At 39.2% G+C, this 14,326-nt stretch overlaps 1 protein-coding gene across 1 annotated transcript in view; it reads left to right on the forward strand.

The window, feature by feature from the left end:
* The window catches only part of LOC144901892 (inactive phospholipase C-like protein 2), a 70,470-nt gene that overhangs the window by 34,869 nt on the left and 21,275 nt on the right, over positions 1-14,326 (forward strand). The window contains exon 2 of the mRNA XM_078797371.1: positions 7,179-9,665. Coding sequence (XP_078653497.1) covers positions 7,179-9,665 — 2,487 coding nt within the window. The remainder of the gene's footprint in view (positions 1-7,178; positions 9,666-14,326) is intronic.

Below are 14,326 nucleotides of genomic sequence, written 5' to 3' on the forward strand. Positions count from 1 at the left end.
TTTAAAGAATCCACGAAAGTGCACTCCCTCACCTTGTGTAGGTGCTGCAGGAAATAATTGGCCCCACCGGTGATGCAAGGTCATGGAAAAATACGGGAGCGCCGACAAGGGACAAGAAGTGACGTGCGACAGGAGAGAACCTTGTCCGATCATGCGCTACATTCAAATGCAGTCGCAAATATCAGCGCCGTGTGATTTATGCCCCCATTATTTGATTAAATAAAATATCGTTACCGGCAATAGTGAAGGTGAACGCTTCCGAGTGGATGTCGTGACTTTTGCTAAGTAGCTAAGCTCGGACGACGACGTTTAGCGACTCAATTGCATTGACCTCCAAAGCTCTCGCAGGACTGGTAATTAGTGAGATTGCTCGTTGTGTATGGAGGTTTTTTTTTTTCCAGTTAATAGCCATGCCCGCTTCAGCAGCTTCATGCATTCGAGGCACAGGGACCTAGCGTGGAATGACCTCCGGGATGGAAGTGTAAATCCATTTTATGCACGGGAGTGGGTGGGTGTTGAGGCATGTCCACACACTGTAGTCACACTTTTTTTATTTTTTTATTACAGTCCAGCCTAAACCTCTAGAGTCTGTTCACACATTAGCTTGCACACTAAGATGTTGGGAAGAACTGCACAAATGCGTCGCTGGGAGATTTTAAAATGTCCGCCCACGCGGCAGATTAGGCTGACAAATGGTGACAAGGCAGACTTCTTTTTTTTTTTTTTGCATACAGTGTCGTACTCATACTCATCTCTCCACAGCAGGGGTCTCAAACATGCGGCTAGTTTGAGGCCCCCGCCTTGATATGAAAGTTTAATGTCAAGTTTGATATGGATGCTGTATGGTATCATGTACCCAGAAAAAATGATTACGTTTTATTAATGTTCATGTTAAAGGTTAAATAACTGTTAATAGTTATCCTCCCTATCCGTGTGGAAGTGGTAAGTTTTTTGGCTTTTTTAAGTTTAAAGGAAATAACTTGAAGGCTACCGTTTAGGTCGCTAGCACTCTAGTTTGCGAGTTAGCATGTGTCTCAAGACCCTGCAGTTGCGCAATATGTTGTAAATAAAAAAAAAGTATAAATGTGACCCAGAAAAAATTATTACATTTGATTCATGTTCATGTTAAATAACTGTTAATAGTTATCCTCCCTATCCGTGTGGAAGTGGTAAGTTTTTTGGCTTTTTTAAGTTTAAAGGAAATAACTTGAAGGCTGCCGTTTAGGTCGCTAGCGCTCTAGTTTTGCGAGTTAGCATGTGTCTCAAGACCCTGCAGTTGCGCAATATGTTGTAAATTAAAAAAAAGTATAAATGTGACCCAGAAAAAATTATTACATTTGATTCATGTTCATGTTAAATAGCTGTTAATAGTTATCCTCCCTATCCGTGTGGAAGTGGTAAGTTTTTTTGGCTGTTTACGTTTAAAGGAAATAACTTGAAGGCTACCGTTTAGGTCGCTAGCTCTCTAGTTTTGCGAGTTAGCATGTGTCTCAAGACCCTGCAGTTGCGCAATATGTTGTAAATAAAAAAAATATATAAATGTGACCCAGAAAAAATTATTACGTTTGATTAATGTTCATGTTAAAGGTTAAATAACTGTTAATAGTTATCCTCTCTATCCGTGTGGAAGTGGTACATTTTTGGCTATTTACGTTTAAAGGAAATAACTTGAAGGCTACCGTTTAGGTCGCTAGCTCTCTAGTTTTGCGAGTTAGCATGTGTCTCAAGACCCTGCAGTTGCGCAATATGTTGTAAATAAAAAAAATATATAAATGTGACCCAGAAAAAATTATTACGTTTGATTAATGTTCATGTTAAAGGTTAAATAACTGTTAATAGTTATCCTCTCTATCCGTGTGGAAGTGGTACATTTTTGGCTATTTAAGTTTAAAGGAAATAACTTGAAGGCTAACATTTAGGTCGCTCGCTCTCTAGTTTTGCGAGTTAGCATGGACCCAATTGCAAAATAAAAATGTATTTATAATACTTATGTATTTATATTGCAGATGCTAAACAGCAGCACCACTCACTAGCATGTCCAACATCAAAACAACAATGACCTAACAACTAAAGGAGCGCGCACCTGAACTAAATAGGCATGACAGATAATGGGAAACAGGTGCGGGAGATAATGGAAAGCAACAGAAAACAGAACAGAACAACACAGGAAGTGAATACAAAATAAGGGCATGAACCAGGAACTAAGGAAAAAGAGGAAAACTCATTCATTCATTCATTCATTTTCATGCTTTTTCTTCACGAGGGTCGCGCTAATTATTATTATTAGTATTATTATAGGGTATTAGAATTTCCCTGAAAAGGTAATAGCATACAGCATAAAGATGCTTAGTTAGCATCCAGTAGAATTAGCTTTGTGTTCTCTCGCCACCCCCCATCCCCACCCCACACCAGGATTTCTTTCCTCAGTGTGATTAAATTAGCGTTATTGACGTTGAGGTTCCACAGCACGTCTAAAACATCTAAACAAATCACGTTATTAAACTCATTAAAGCTGCTCTCTTTCTCTATTTCTCCCCGTCCTTTCTTCTTGAACCACGTTAGCATAGATCCACGCCACCTTCTCTTTATTCCTCTTTCTAAAGAGACTTCTTTGTCTTCATGTTTTTTTTTGTTGTTTTTTTTTTGGAGTAGAGTCGATTAGAGTTTGAACTCTTTGTAGTCATCGCTGACTTTGGGACCGTTGGTTCGATAAACAAGTGTTTGATTGTGTGGCTGTAAACGTCAGGCGATATTAAAATCGCATCAAAACACATTGACGGTAATGTTAGCATGAAACGATGCATTTATGTTGGTCGTAATTTACAGACATGCAGGCGAAAATAATTATTGCACACTCATTGTTGTTGTTTGATACTATACTGTTATAGTACACTCTTGATCCCGTACAGAGGAAACTAGCATGACTAGCATGGCTTGGGGGGGGTGGGGGGGGTGCCGCTACTCCCCCTCAAAACTTTTCTGCTCACCCTAGACTGTTTACTTGCTCACTGTAGGTAACTAAAAACATATTGCCTGCTTTTCAACACACACACACAAAAATATGTTTTTCTTTGTTTTTATCAAGGTGCTGCATTAGCATATTAAAACACAACAGTAATAAAGCATTCATTCATTTATTTATTTTCTACCGCTTATCCTCACAAGGGTTGTGGGGGTGCTGGAGCCTATCCTAGCTGTCTTCAGGCGAGAGGCGGGACTTACACCCTGGACCGGTGGCCAGCCAATCACAGGGCACATATAGACAAACAACCATTCACACTCACATTCATACCTATGGAAGACGCGTTGTGCTATGTAGTATTCCACACAGGTCACTAGGGGTCAGTAGGTGTCCAATTAAGTTACATTGCAAGGTGTAAAGGTGACTATAGGGGTGTTATTTCATGTCTCGAGGGCTCTAGTAATATTAATTCATTCATTCATTTTCTGCCGCTTATCCTCACGAGCGTCACGGGGCGGGAGAGGGGGTGCTGGAGCCTATCCTAGCCGTCTTCAGGCGAGAGGCGGGACTTACACCCTGGACCGGTGGCCAACCAATCACAGGGCACATATAGACAAACAACCATTCACACTCACATTCATACCTATGGACAATTTGGAGTCGCTAATTAGCCTAGCATGTTTTTGGAATGTGGGAGGAAACCCACGCATGCACGGGGAGAACATGCAAACTCCACACAGAGATACCCCGAGGGTGGAATTGAACCCTGGTCTCCTAGCTGTGAGGTCTGTGCGCTAACCACTTTACCACCGTGCAGCCTATAATTAAGCATATTTGGAAAAATGTTTATTTTTCGAAAGCTGCTTATCTTGATCCAGACCAAATAAAGATGTTTGTTGATCTTTGACGGTTACGTTTTGGCCATCACAACACTGTAAAACTTGTTTGTGGCATCTGTCGGTGTTGTGCATGTATGCGGACTCTGATCTTATGATCCTTGCGCACATGTGGGTAAACATAGCGTGCACACACACACACGCATGATGTTGGTAAGCACGTCATCAAGAGAGTCCCCGCTCTGCCTTGCTCTGTCTTTACTCCACATTACCCACGCTCCCTTGATGACGCCTCGTTGTTGATGCACACAATAGATTTGGGAGCTGGCTGATTACTTGCTGTAGATGTCGGGCAACGCGTATCGAATGGCAACGGGCCAGGGCTGGCATCAAGAAGAGGCGGGCTGTGCTGAGGTTTGGTGGGATGTGAAGGAAGTGGGTCATGGTAGTGGGCTGGTGGCCAGCCAATCACAGGGCACAACAACCATTCACACTCACATTCATACCTATGGACAATTTGGAGTCGCTAATTAACCTAGCATGTTTTTGGAATGTGACCGAGGGTGGAATCGAACCCTGGTCTCCTAGCTGTGGGGTCTGTGCACTCGTCCGGCGTAGGATTCCTTATTTATGAATGGAATATTTTACTAGTTAAAGCATCAAAAATGTGTTTACGACCTCCTAAATATGGTTTTTAACACTATTAGAGCCCTCTAGACACGAAATAATACCCCTATAGTCACCTTTACATTCATTCATTCATTCATTTTCTACCGCTTATCCTCACGATGGTCACGGGGGGGGGGGGCTGGAGCCTATCACAGCTGTCTTCGGGCGGAGAGGCGGGGTACACCCTGGACTGGTCGCCAGCCAATCACAGGGCACATATAGACAAACAACCATTCACACTCACATTCATACCTATGGACAATTTGGAGTCGCTAATTAACCTAGCATGTTGTTGGAATGTGACCGAGGGTGGAATCGAACCCTGGTTTCCTAGCTGTGGGGTCTGTGTACTCGTCCGGCGTAGGATTCCTTATTTATAAATGGAATATTTTACTAGTTAAAGCATCAAAAATGTGTTTCCGACCTCCTAAATATGGTTTTTAACACTATTAGAGCCCTCTAGACATGAAATAACACCCCTATAGTCACCTTTAGACTTTAATTCATTCATTTTCTACCACTTATCCTCACGATGGTCACGGGGGGAGCTGGAGCCTATCACAGCTGATGTCCCAACCAGGACACACGCTATCATCCGTCTCCCTTCATCTCTGAATATTCAGGAACAGGAAGATGGAGTTCGTACGACAAGGACGACATTAAAGAGCCATGATGATGTCATTTTTTTTTTTTTTTTTTTTGCATTGCACCAAGCGTTGCTCGTTAATCAGGGTGATATACCGGACCTCATCTCCCCTGGACTGTCAGGTGGGAAGATGGATGCTTCAGAGGTGCTTCATTGTGCCAATGGTAGAACATGGCTCTATGGGGGTGATCCATCAGTTCAGTACAGGTATCACATGTCAGGAAGAGGTTGTGTTGGCACGTATGGTAATTGGACGTCGTCCTCGTTAGTCTTACGAAGCCCCATTTGTAGCATATTGGTTTTAAATTGATAAGGGTGCGCATGAATCTATCAATTTATTTCCTTCTGTTCTGGTTTTCTTAACTCATATTTTGGTTTTGGTATTTAGCACATTGGACATACCTATATACAATAATGTATATTATTTTATATCTGTATGTTTTGTATTTTATTTTTTAACACACACTTTATGATAGAGGTGCTCTTGTTTCCATATTCGCTGTTTTTTTTCATTTTCCAGATATTTTCACTTTTTGCTGAAATGGTTGTAAACATTATTCTAATAATATTATGATTCTATTCACATGATATTTTTAATTTATTCCCATATTATAACTTTTTCCTCAACCTAATTTTGCAAAAAAAAGACAACTTTATTTTGTTTTGTTTGTTTCTTATATTCCGACTTTTAAAAATGTCTGTTTTTATATTAATTAGAAATGAATATATAATATATATATAATATAGATAAATATAATTAAAATTATGTTTTTCCTGTAAAATTACTGCTGATTCTTATATTATGACTTTTAAAAATGTCTGTTTTTTATATTAATTATAAATTAATATATATATATATAATTAAAATTATGTTTTCCCTTCACTGCTGTTTTTTCAATGTTTGCAGATGTGTGTTTTTTTTTCTTATTTTAAATTATATATTTTTAATATGCTGTGGGCCAGTACAAAAAAATTATGCAAAAAAGTTTTAAACTTTATTTTGTTTTGTTTGTTTCTTATATTACGACTTTTAAAAATGTCTGTTTTTTGTATTAATTATAAATTAATATAATATATATATAATATAGATAAATATTATTAAAATTATATTTTTTCTGTAAAATTACTGCTGATTTTTCAATGTTTGCAGATGTGTGTGTTTTTTTCCTATTTTAAATTATATATTTTTAATATGCTGTGGGCCAGTACAAAAAAATTATGCAAAAAAGACAACTTTATTTTGTTCTGTTTGTTTCTTATATTATAACTTTTAAAAATGTCTGTTTTCTCATATTGATTATACATTAATATATAATATATATATAATATAGATAAATAAAATCAAAATTATATTTTTCCTGTAAAATTACTGCTGATGTTTCAATGTTTGCAGATGTGTGTTTTTTTTCTTATTTTAAATTATAAAATTTTTATAATATGCTTTGGGCCAGTACAAAAATTTTTTGCAAAAAAGACAATTTTTGTTTTGTTTTGTTTGTTTCTTATATTACAACTTTTTAAAAAGTCCCGTTTTTATATTAATTATAAATTAATATATATATATATATATATATATATATATTTTTTTTTTAAGTCTGTTTTTTATATTCATTATAAATTAATATAATATATATATATATATATATATAATTAAAATTATGTTTTTTGTAAAATTACTGCTGATTTTTCAATGTTTGCAAATGTGTGTTTTTTTTTCTTATTTTAAATTATATATTTTTAATATGCTGTGGGCCAGTACAAAAAAATTTGCAAAAAAGACAACTTTTGTTTTGTTTTGTTTGTTTCTTATATTACGACTTATTATGAAAAAGTCTGTTTTTAATTATACATTTATATATATATATATATATATATATATATATATATATACAATTAAAATTATGTTTTTCCTGTAAAATTACTGCTGATTTTTCAATGTTTGCAGATGTGTGTGTTTTTTTTCTTATTTTAAATTCTATATTTTTAATATTTAATATCAGTTTACAATATTTGTACTTTCACTGTATTGAAAAATAACACGACATGTTTGTTTGTTTATTTGCAGGACGGATCCAAGCAGAGGCAGGCTAGGAAGAAGACTGTCTCCTTCAGCTCGATGCCGAGCGACCGCAAGATCAACAGCACGGCGGCCTGCATGGCTTTCATGATGGAGGGCTGCGAGATGAAAAAAGTTCGCTCCAACTCTCGCATGTACAACCGATACTTCCTGCTGGATCCAGACATGCACTGGCTCCGCTGGGAACCTTCCAAAAAGGACTCCGAGAAAGCCAAACTTGAGATAAAAAGCATTAAGGAAGTCCGATTAGGGAAAAAAACGCCGGTTCTTCGCAGTAATGGCCTCTCGGATCAATTCCCGGATGAATGCGCTTTCTCGATTATCTACGGGGACAACTACGAGTCGCTGGATTTGGTTGCCACTACACCTGACGTCGTCAGCACTTGGGTGATGGGTCTGAGATATTTAGTCTCTTACGGCCGACACACCGTGGATGTTGTGGAGTCCAGCCAACCCAGTCTACGAACATCTTGGATTAGCTCCGTGTTTGAGCTAGCGGACATGGAAAAAGAAGGACACATCGATCTTTTCAGAGCCACTCAGATTATTAAAGGTCTGAACCCTGGAATGAAAGAATCGAGGATAGAACTGAAGTTCAAGGAACTCCAGAAAGAAAAAGACGAATACGGAGAAGCAATCAACATGGATACTTTCGTGGAAGGTTACTGCGAGTTGTGCACACGTCCGGAAATTTTCTTCTTAATGATGCAGTTCTCCACTAACAAGGAGTACCTGGACTGTAAAGACCTGATGCTCTTTGTGGAGGTGGAACAAGGTGTAGAAGGCGTAACGGAGAACATGTGCAGGGATATCGTTCTAAAATACGAACCGTCATCGGCGGGAAGGGATAAAATCTACCTCTCCATCGACGGCTTCACGCACTACCTCCTCTCCTCCGAGTGCCACATCTTCGACCCCCAGCACAAACGAGTGTGCCAGGATATGACCCAGCCTTTGTCGCACTACTACATCAACTCCTCGCATAACGCCTCACTTTTAGAAGACCACTTCTGGGGATCGTCGGACATCAGCAGTTATATCCGTGTTCTCAGAATGGGATGTCGCAGCATCGAGGTCATCGCGTGGGATGGTCCCGATAACGAACCGGTGGTCTATGTGGGTAGTTCGGTGGCGTCGCAACTGGTGTTCTCAAAAGTTCTGGATATCATCAACCAATACGCGTTTGAGAGCTCCGAGTATCCGCTTATTCTTTGCTTGGTGGCTCATTGCTCCGTCCCTCAGCAGAAGGTCATGGCTCAACACATGAAGAAGATCCTCGGAGATAAGCTTTTTATTGATTCCCCTAATAAGAACGAAAATTATTTACCCTCTCCTGAGAAACTCAAGGGTAAAATTCTTCTCAAGGGTAAAAGGCTGGAATTGAGCTGCACTGACCTCGAAGGTGACGTAACAGAAGAAGAAGAAGGTTTAGAGATGTCCAGAAGAGTAGGAGTCGATGACAGGGACCATGTTAACGGTTTAGGTTATAAAAGACTCCGACTCTGCAAGGAGCTCTCTGACCTTGTATCTCTTTGCAAGTCGGTCCAATTCCGAGATTTCGAGACCTCAAAAAGAGACCAAAAATACTGGGAAATTTGTTCCTTTAACGAAGTGGATGCTAACAGGTTTGCTAATGAGTTCCCGGAAGAGTTTGTCTGCTATAATAAGCGCTTTCTCTCCAGAGTCTACCCAACCCCGATGAGAATCGACGCCAGTAATATGAACCCTCAAGATTTCTGGAAGTGCGGTTGCCAGATTGTGGCGATGAACTACCAAACACCCGGACTCATGATGGATCTTAATTTGGGTTGGTTCCGTCAAAACGGGAACTGCGGGTACGTTTTGCGGCCAGAAATCATGAGAGAGGAGGTGTCGTACTTCAGCGCCAATGCTCGGGATTCCCTACCAGGGGTGTCCGCTCAGCTTCTTCATATTAAGGTCATAAGCGGGCAGAATCTACCCAAACCCCGCGGCTCTGCGGCTAAAGGTGACGTAGTGGAGCCGTACATATACGTGGAGATCCACGGCATCCCTGCTGATTGTGCCGAGCAAAGAACCAAGACCATGTCCCAAAACGGCGACAACCCAATATTTGACGAGAGCTTTGAATTCCAGATTAACTTACCCGAATTGGCGGTTTTGCGTTTTGTCGTTCTGGATGACGACTACATCGGCGACGAGTTCATCGGTCAGTACACAATCCCGTTTGAGTGCCTGCAGCCCGGCTACAGGCATGTCCCATTACAGTCTCTGACGGGCGAGTTCCTACCCAATACCACGCTGTTTGTCCACGTGGCCATCACCAACAGACGAGGTGGAGGGAAAGCCCACAAGAGAGGGATATCCGTCATGAAGGGGCGGAAAGCACGGGAGTACACCAACACCAAGACCACCGGGATCAAAGTGGTCGATGAACTTTTCAGAGCTTCTACTCAGCCACTTAGGGAAGCCACGGACCTCAGAGAAAATGTACAGGTAAGGATTACAGTATCCTTTTTCTTTTTGGAATGTTTTTGGAATGAGGGAGGAAACCGGAGTACCCGGAGAAAACCCACGCATGCAAAGAGAGAACATGCAAACTCTATACAGAGATGGCCGAGGGTGGAATCGAACCCTGGTCTCCTAGCTGTGGGGTCTGTGCACTTGTCCGGCGTAGGATTCCTTATTTATAAATGGAATATTTTACTAGTTAGAGTGTCGAAAATGTGTCTACGACCTCCTAAATATGGCTTTTAACACTATTAGAGCCCTCTAGACATGAAATAACACCCCTATAGTCACATTTAGACTTATTAATTCATTTATTTTCAACCGCTTATCCTCACGATGGTCTCCTAGCTGTGGGGTCTGCGCGCTAACCACTCGTCCGCCGTAGGACGAGTGGAATATTTTACTAGTTAAAACATCAAAAATGTGTTTGCAACCTCCTAAGTATGGTTTTTAACACAATTAGAGCCCTCTAGACATGAAATAACACCCCTATAGTCACATTTAGACTTATTAATTCATTTATTTTCAAGCGCTTATCCTCACGATGGTCACGGGGGGTGCTGGAGCCTATCCCAGCTGTCTTCGGGCGAGAGGCGGGACTTACACCCTGGACTGGTCGCCAGCCAATCACAGGGCACATATAGACAAACAACCATTCACACTCACATTCATACCTATGGACAATTTGGGTGGAATCAAACTCGGGTCTCCTAGCTGTGAGGCCTGCACGCTAACCACTCGTCGGCCGTAGGATTCCTTATTTATAAATGGAATATTTTACTAGTTAGAGCGTCAAAAAAGTGTTTACGACCTCCTAATTATGACTTTTAACACTATTAGAGCCCTCTAGACATGAAATAACACCCCTATAGTCACATTTAGACTTATTCATTGATTTATTTTCAACCGCTTATCCTCACGATGGTAATGGGGGGAGCTGGAGCCTATCCCAGCTGTCTTCGGGCGGCGAGGCGGGGTACATCCCCAGATTGGTGGCCAGCCAATCACAGGGCACATATAGACAAACAACCATTCACACTCACATTCATACCTATGGACAATTTGGAGTCGCTAATTAACCTAGCATGTTTTTGGAATGTGGGAGGAAACCGGAATACCCGGAGAAAACCCACGCATGCACGGGGAGAACATGCAAACTCCACACAGAGATGGCCGAGGGTGGAATCGAACACAGGTCTCATAGCTGTGAGGTCTGCCCGCTAACCACTCGAACACCGTGCAGCCCCTAAAAGGTTTTATTTTCTTTAATACGGGTAATACGAGTTTAAAAGTCAATATAGGGGTGTTATTTCATGTCTAGAGGGCTCTAATAATGATTAAATATTCATTCATTTTCTACCAAGATTTTCACACAAAGATGGCCGAGGGTGGAATTGAACCCGGGTTTCCTAGCTGTGAGGTCTGCACGCTAACCACTCGAACACCGTGCAGCCCCTAAAAGGTTTTATTTTCTTTTATTTACAAATTTGGGTAATAAGAGTTTAAAAGTCAATATAGGGGTGTTATTTCATGTCTAGAGGGCTCTAATAATTTTTAAATATTCATTCATTTTATACCGAGATTTTCACACAGAGATGGCCGAGGGTGGATTTGAACCCGGGTTTCCTAGCTGTGAGGTCTGCACGCTAACCACTCAAACACCGTGCAGCCCCTAAAAGGTTTTATTTCCTTTTATTTACAAATTTGGGTAATAAGAGTTTAAAAGTCAATATAGGGGTGTTATTTCATGTCTAGAGGGCTCTAATAATGATTAAATATTCATTCATTTTCTACCAAGATTTTCACACAGAGATGGCCGAGGGTGGAATTGAACCCAGGTTTCCTAGCTGTGAGGTCTGCACGCTAACCACTCAAACACCGTGCAGCCCCTAAAAGGTTTTATTTCCTTTTATTTACAAATTTGGGTAATAAGAGTTTAAAAGTCAATATAGGGGTGTTATTTCATGTCTAGAGGGCTCTAATAATTTTTAAATATTCATTCATTTTATATCGAGATTTTCACACAGAGATGGCCGAGGGTGGAATTGAAGCCAGGTTTCCTAGCTGTGAGGTCTGCACGCTAACCACTCGTCCACCGTGCAGCCACAGTTAAATGTCAATGATGGCGAAGGGTCACAATGGAGGTCACGCTTCATTTTCGGTACAGTAAGAGTAGCTTTGATTATTTTGATGAACAAAAAAAAACTGCAGTAATTGCGATTCTCAAAGAGTGAAAAAAAAGAAACAAACATGTTTTCTTTCTAGGAAAAGACAACAATGCCAACCTTCAGTAATTTGTCGGTGACGCAACGCTCCCTCTTTACTCGCCACTTTTGCTTCTTTCTCATCAATTCATCAATTTGAGCATGTGGCTCTCATAATAATAATAATAAGTAATTTCGGAAGCGACACACAAGCGTCATTATTGTGAAGCAAAGATGTCCTAATTGGAAAAAAAAAATACATCCATTATTTTTAATTGATACATTAAGCCAGACAATGTTTCTCTTTCTCGCTAAGTAAGCACGCCGCATAGTCCCGACTCGAGTGAAGTGATCTGACCGGACTCACTTGGCTTCAACGGTTGTGTGCGTAGAGCCTGGCGGCTAATTGTGCTCCATTAATGTTGTATAAGAGAGCGGCAATAAAGCGACAATGGTATGCAATTAGTCGGTGTATGAATAGTGTAATCATTAATGAGGGACAATTAGCACCAGGAGGAAAGGTCTGTGTTGCTAGGCATTTAGAGAACTACTATCAGGTGAGAGCAAATTAAAGACGAGGGACGCCATGTTTTGGTTTGTCTGATAAAAACAAGTCGGTGCAGGTTGGAATCGAACTTTGGTCTTTTGTATCGCTGCAAAATTTGTAATTTGAATTGCATCTTTGTCTTTTCTAGTAACGGCCAACGCTTGATTGTTTCACCCAATCAAACAACTCGGCTGCTTCCTCTTCCCACAAAACCAAACGTTCCATTTTTCCATTGAAATGGAAATGTGGCTTTTTGAAATAAGGAGATAAAAGTACAAATAAATGAAAGAGAGGAAAGACCTTGAAGGCCGTAAATAAAAGAAACACCTTTTATAAAATGTAAAAAAAACACCTTGGCGAAGGCTTTGTAGTGGCCAGTCGTGCAGACCCTGGTACTTGGATCCAAACTGGACCACAGGGCCGGGTGCCAACAACCCAGATGGCAAACCAATGCTACTCTGGAGTGGTTGCTGCTGTGAAATTAGTGGAGCAAAGATCAAATCCTAAAGTGAGCAAGAATATTGTCTCTCATGGCGTATGGTACGTATTTTGCTAAGAAAATACAGTGATGATTTTATACAAGAACTAACATAAGTACTATATTATATTATACTATACTATACTATAATAAAAAGGTACACATTAAGTAAAGGACAGGACCATTTGGCAAGAAAAAAAAATTGCGAGAGAGTATTGCATTAATCTTAATTTCTTTTTTCATTTCAATATCAGGCTGCACGGCGGTCGAGTGGTTAGCGTTTTTTATATATTTTATTTTTTTACAAAAATATTTTTCAGTTAATAAAACATGTTGATTTTGTTCAGCGACTATTTATAATACAGCGTTTTCAATATATTAATTATATTATATTATCTTAATTTATTTTTTCACTTCAATTTCGGGCTGCACGGCGGTCGAGTGGTTAGCGTTAGAAACTCCAGAAACTGTTTTACAAAATATTTTTACAAAAATATTTTTCAGTTAATAAAACATGTTGATTTTGTTCAGCGATTATTTATAATACAGCATTTTCAATATATTAATTATATTATATTATAATTATATATTATTATTTATTTTTATTTTTTTATTATTATGTATTATATTTAAAAATAATTCATGATTTTTTTTCCCAATTAATTATATATAATTAATATTAGGGCTGCACGGTGGATGAGTGGTTGGCGCACAGGCCTTATAGCTAGGAGACACGAGTTCAATTCCACCCTCAGCCATCTCTGTGTGGAGTTTGCATGTTACAAAAAATTTTTACAAAAATATTTTTCAGTTAATAAAACATGTTGATTTTGTTCAGCGATTATTTATAATACAGCATTTTCAATATATTAATTATATTATAATTATATATTATTATTATTTATTTTTATTTTTATTTTTATTTTTATTTTTATTTTTATTTTTATTTTTATTTTTATTTTTATTTTTATTTTTATTTTTATTTTTATTTTTATTTTTATTTTTATTTTTATTTTTATTTTTATGTATTATATTTAAAAATAATTCATGATTTTTCCCCCCCAAATATAAGACGACGTGTCTTTTTCAACCTTTTTTCCAAGGAAAAAGTACCTTACTGTAACATACCAAACTAATAAAACAATGAATACTATTCAGTATGTGACTATTACTCCCATTTTGTGTAAAGATGCCAACCTATAGGATTTAAACTAACGGTGTTCCCCCATCTGACAACCAACTCCTCTTCATGCCAGAAACAAAAGAAGTAGTGTTGTATGTGGCGACACAAAGCTTCCATTGGGGAATGTGGGGAGCAGAGGGGGGAGGATCAGGGGGGCTGGTTGTAATTAAAAACACAAGCCTCTTGTTGGGTTTCGCAACACTACCGTGGCTTTTTTTTTTTCTTGCGCAACTC

The sequence above is a fragment of the Doryrhamphus excisus genome, linkage group LG16 (genome assembly GCF_037039965.1).
Source record: "Doryrhamphus excisus strain RoL-2023G ecotype Guam linkage group LG16, RoL_Dexc_Guam_v1.1, whole genome shotgun sequence".
NCBI classification, from domain to species: Eukaryota; Metazoa; Chordata; class Actinopteri; order Syngnathiformes; family Syngnathidae; genus Doryrhamphus; species Doryrhamphus excisus.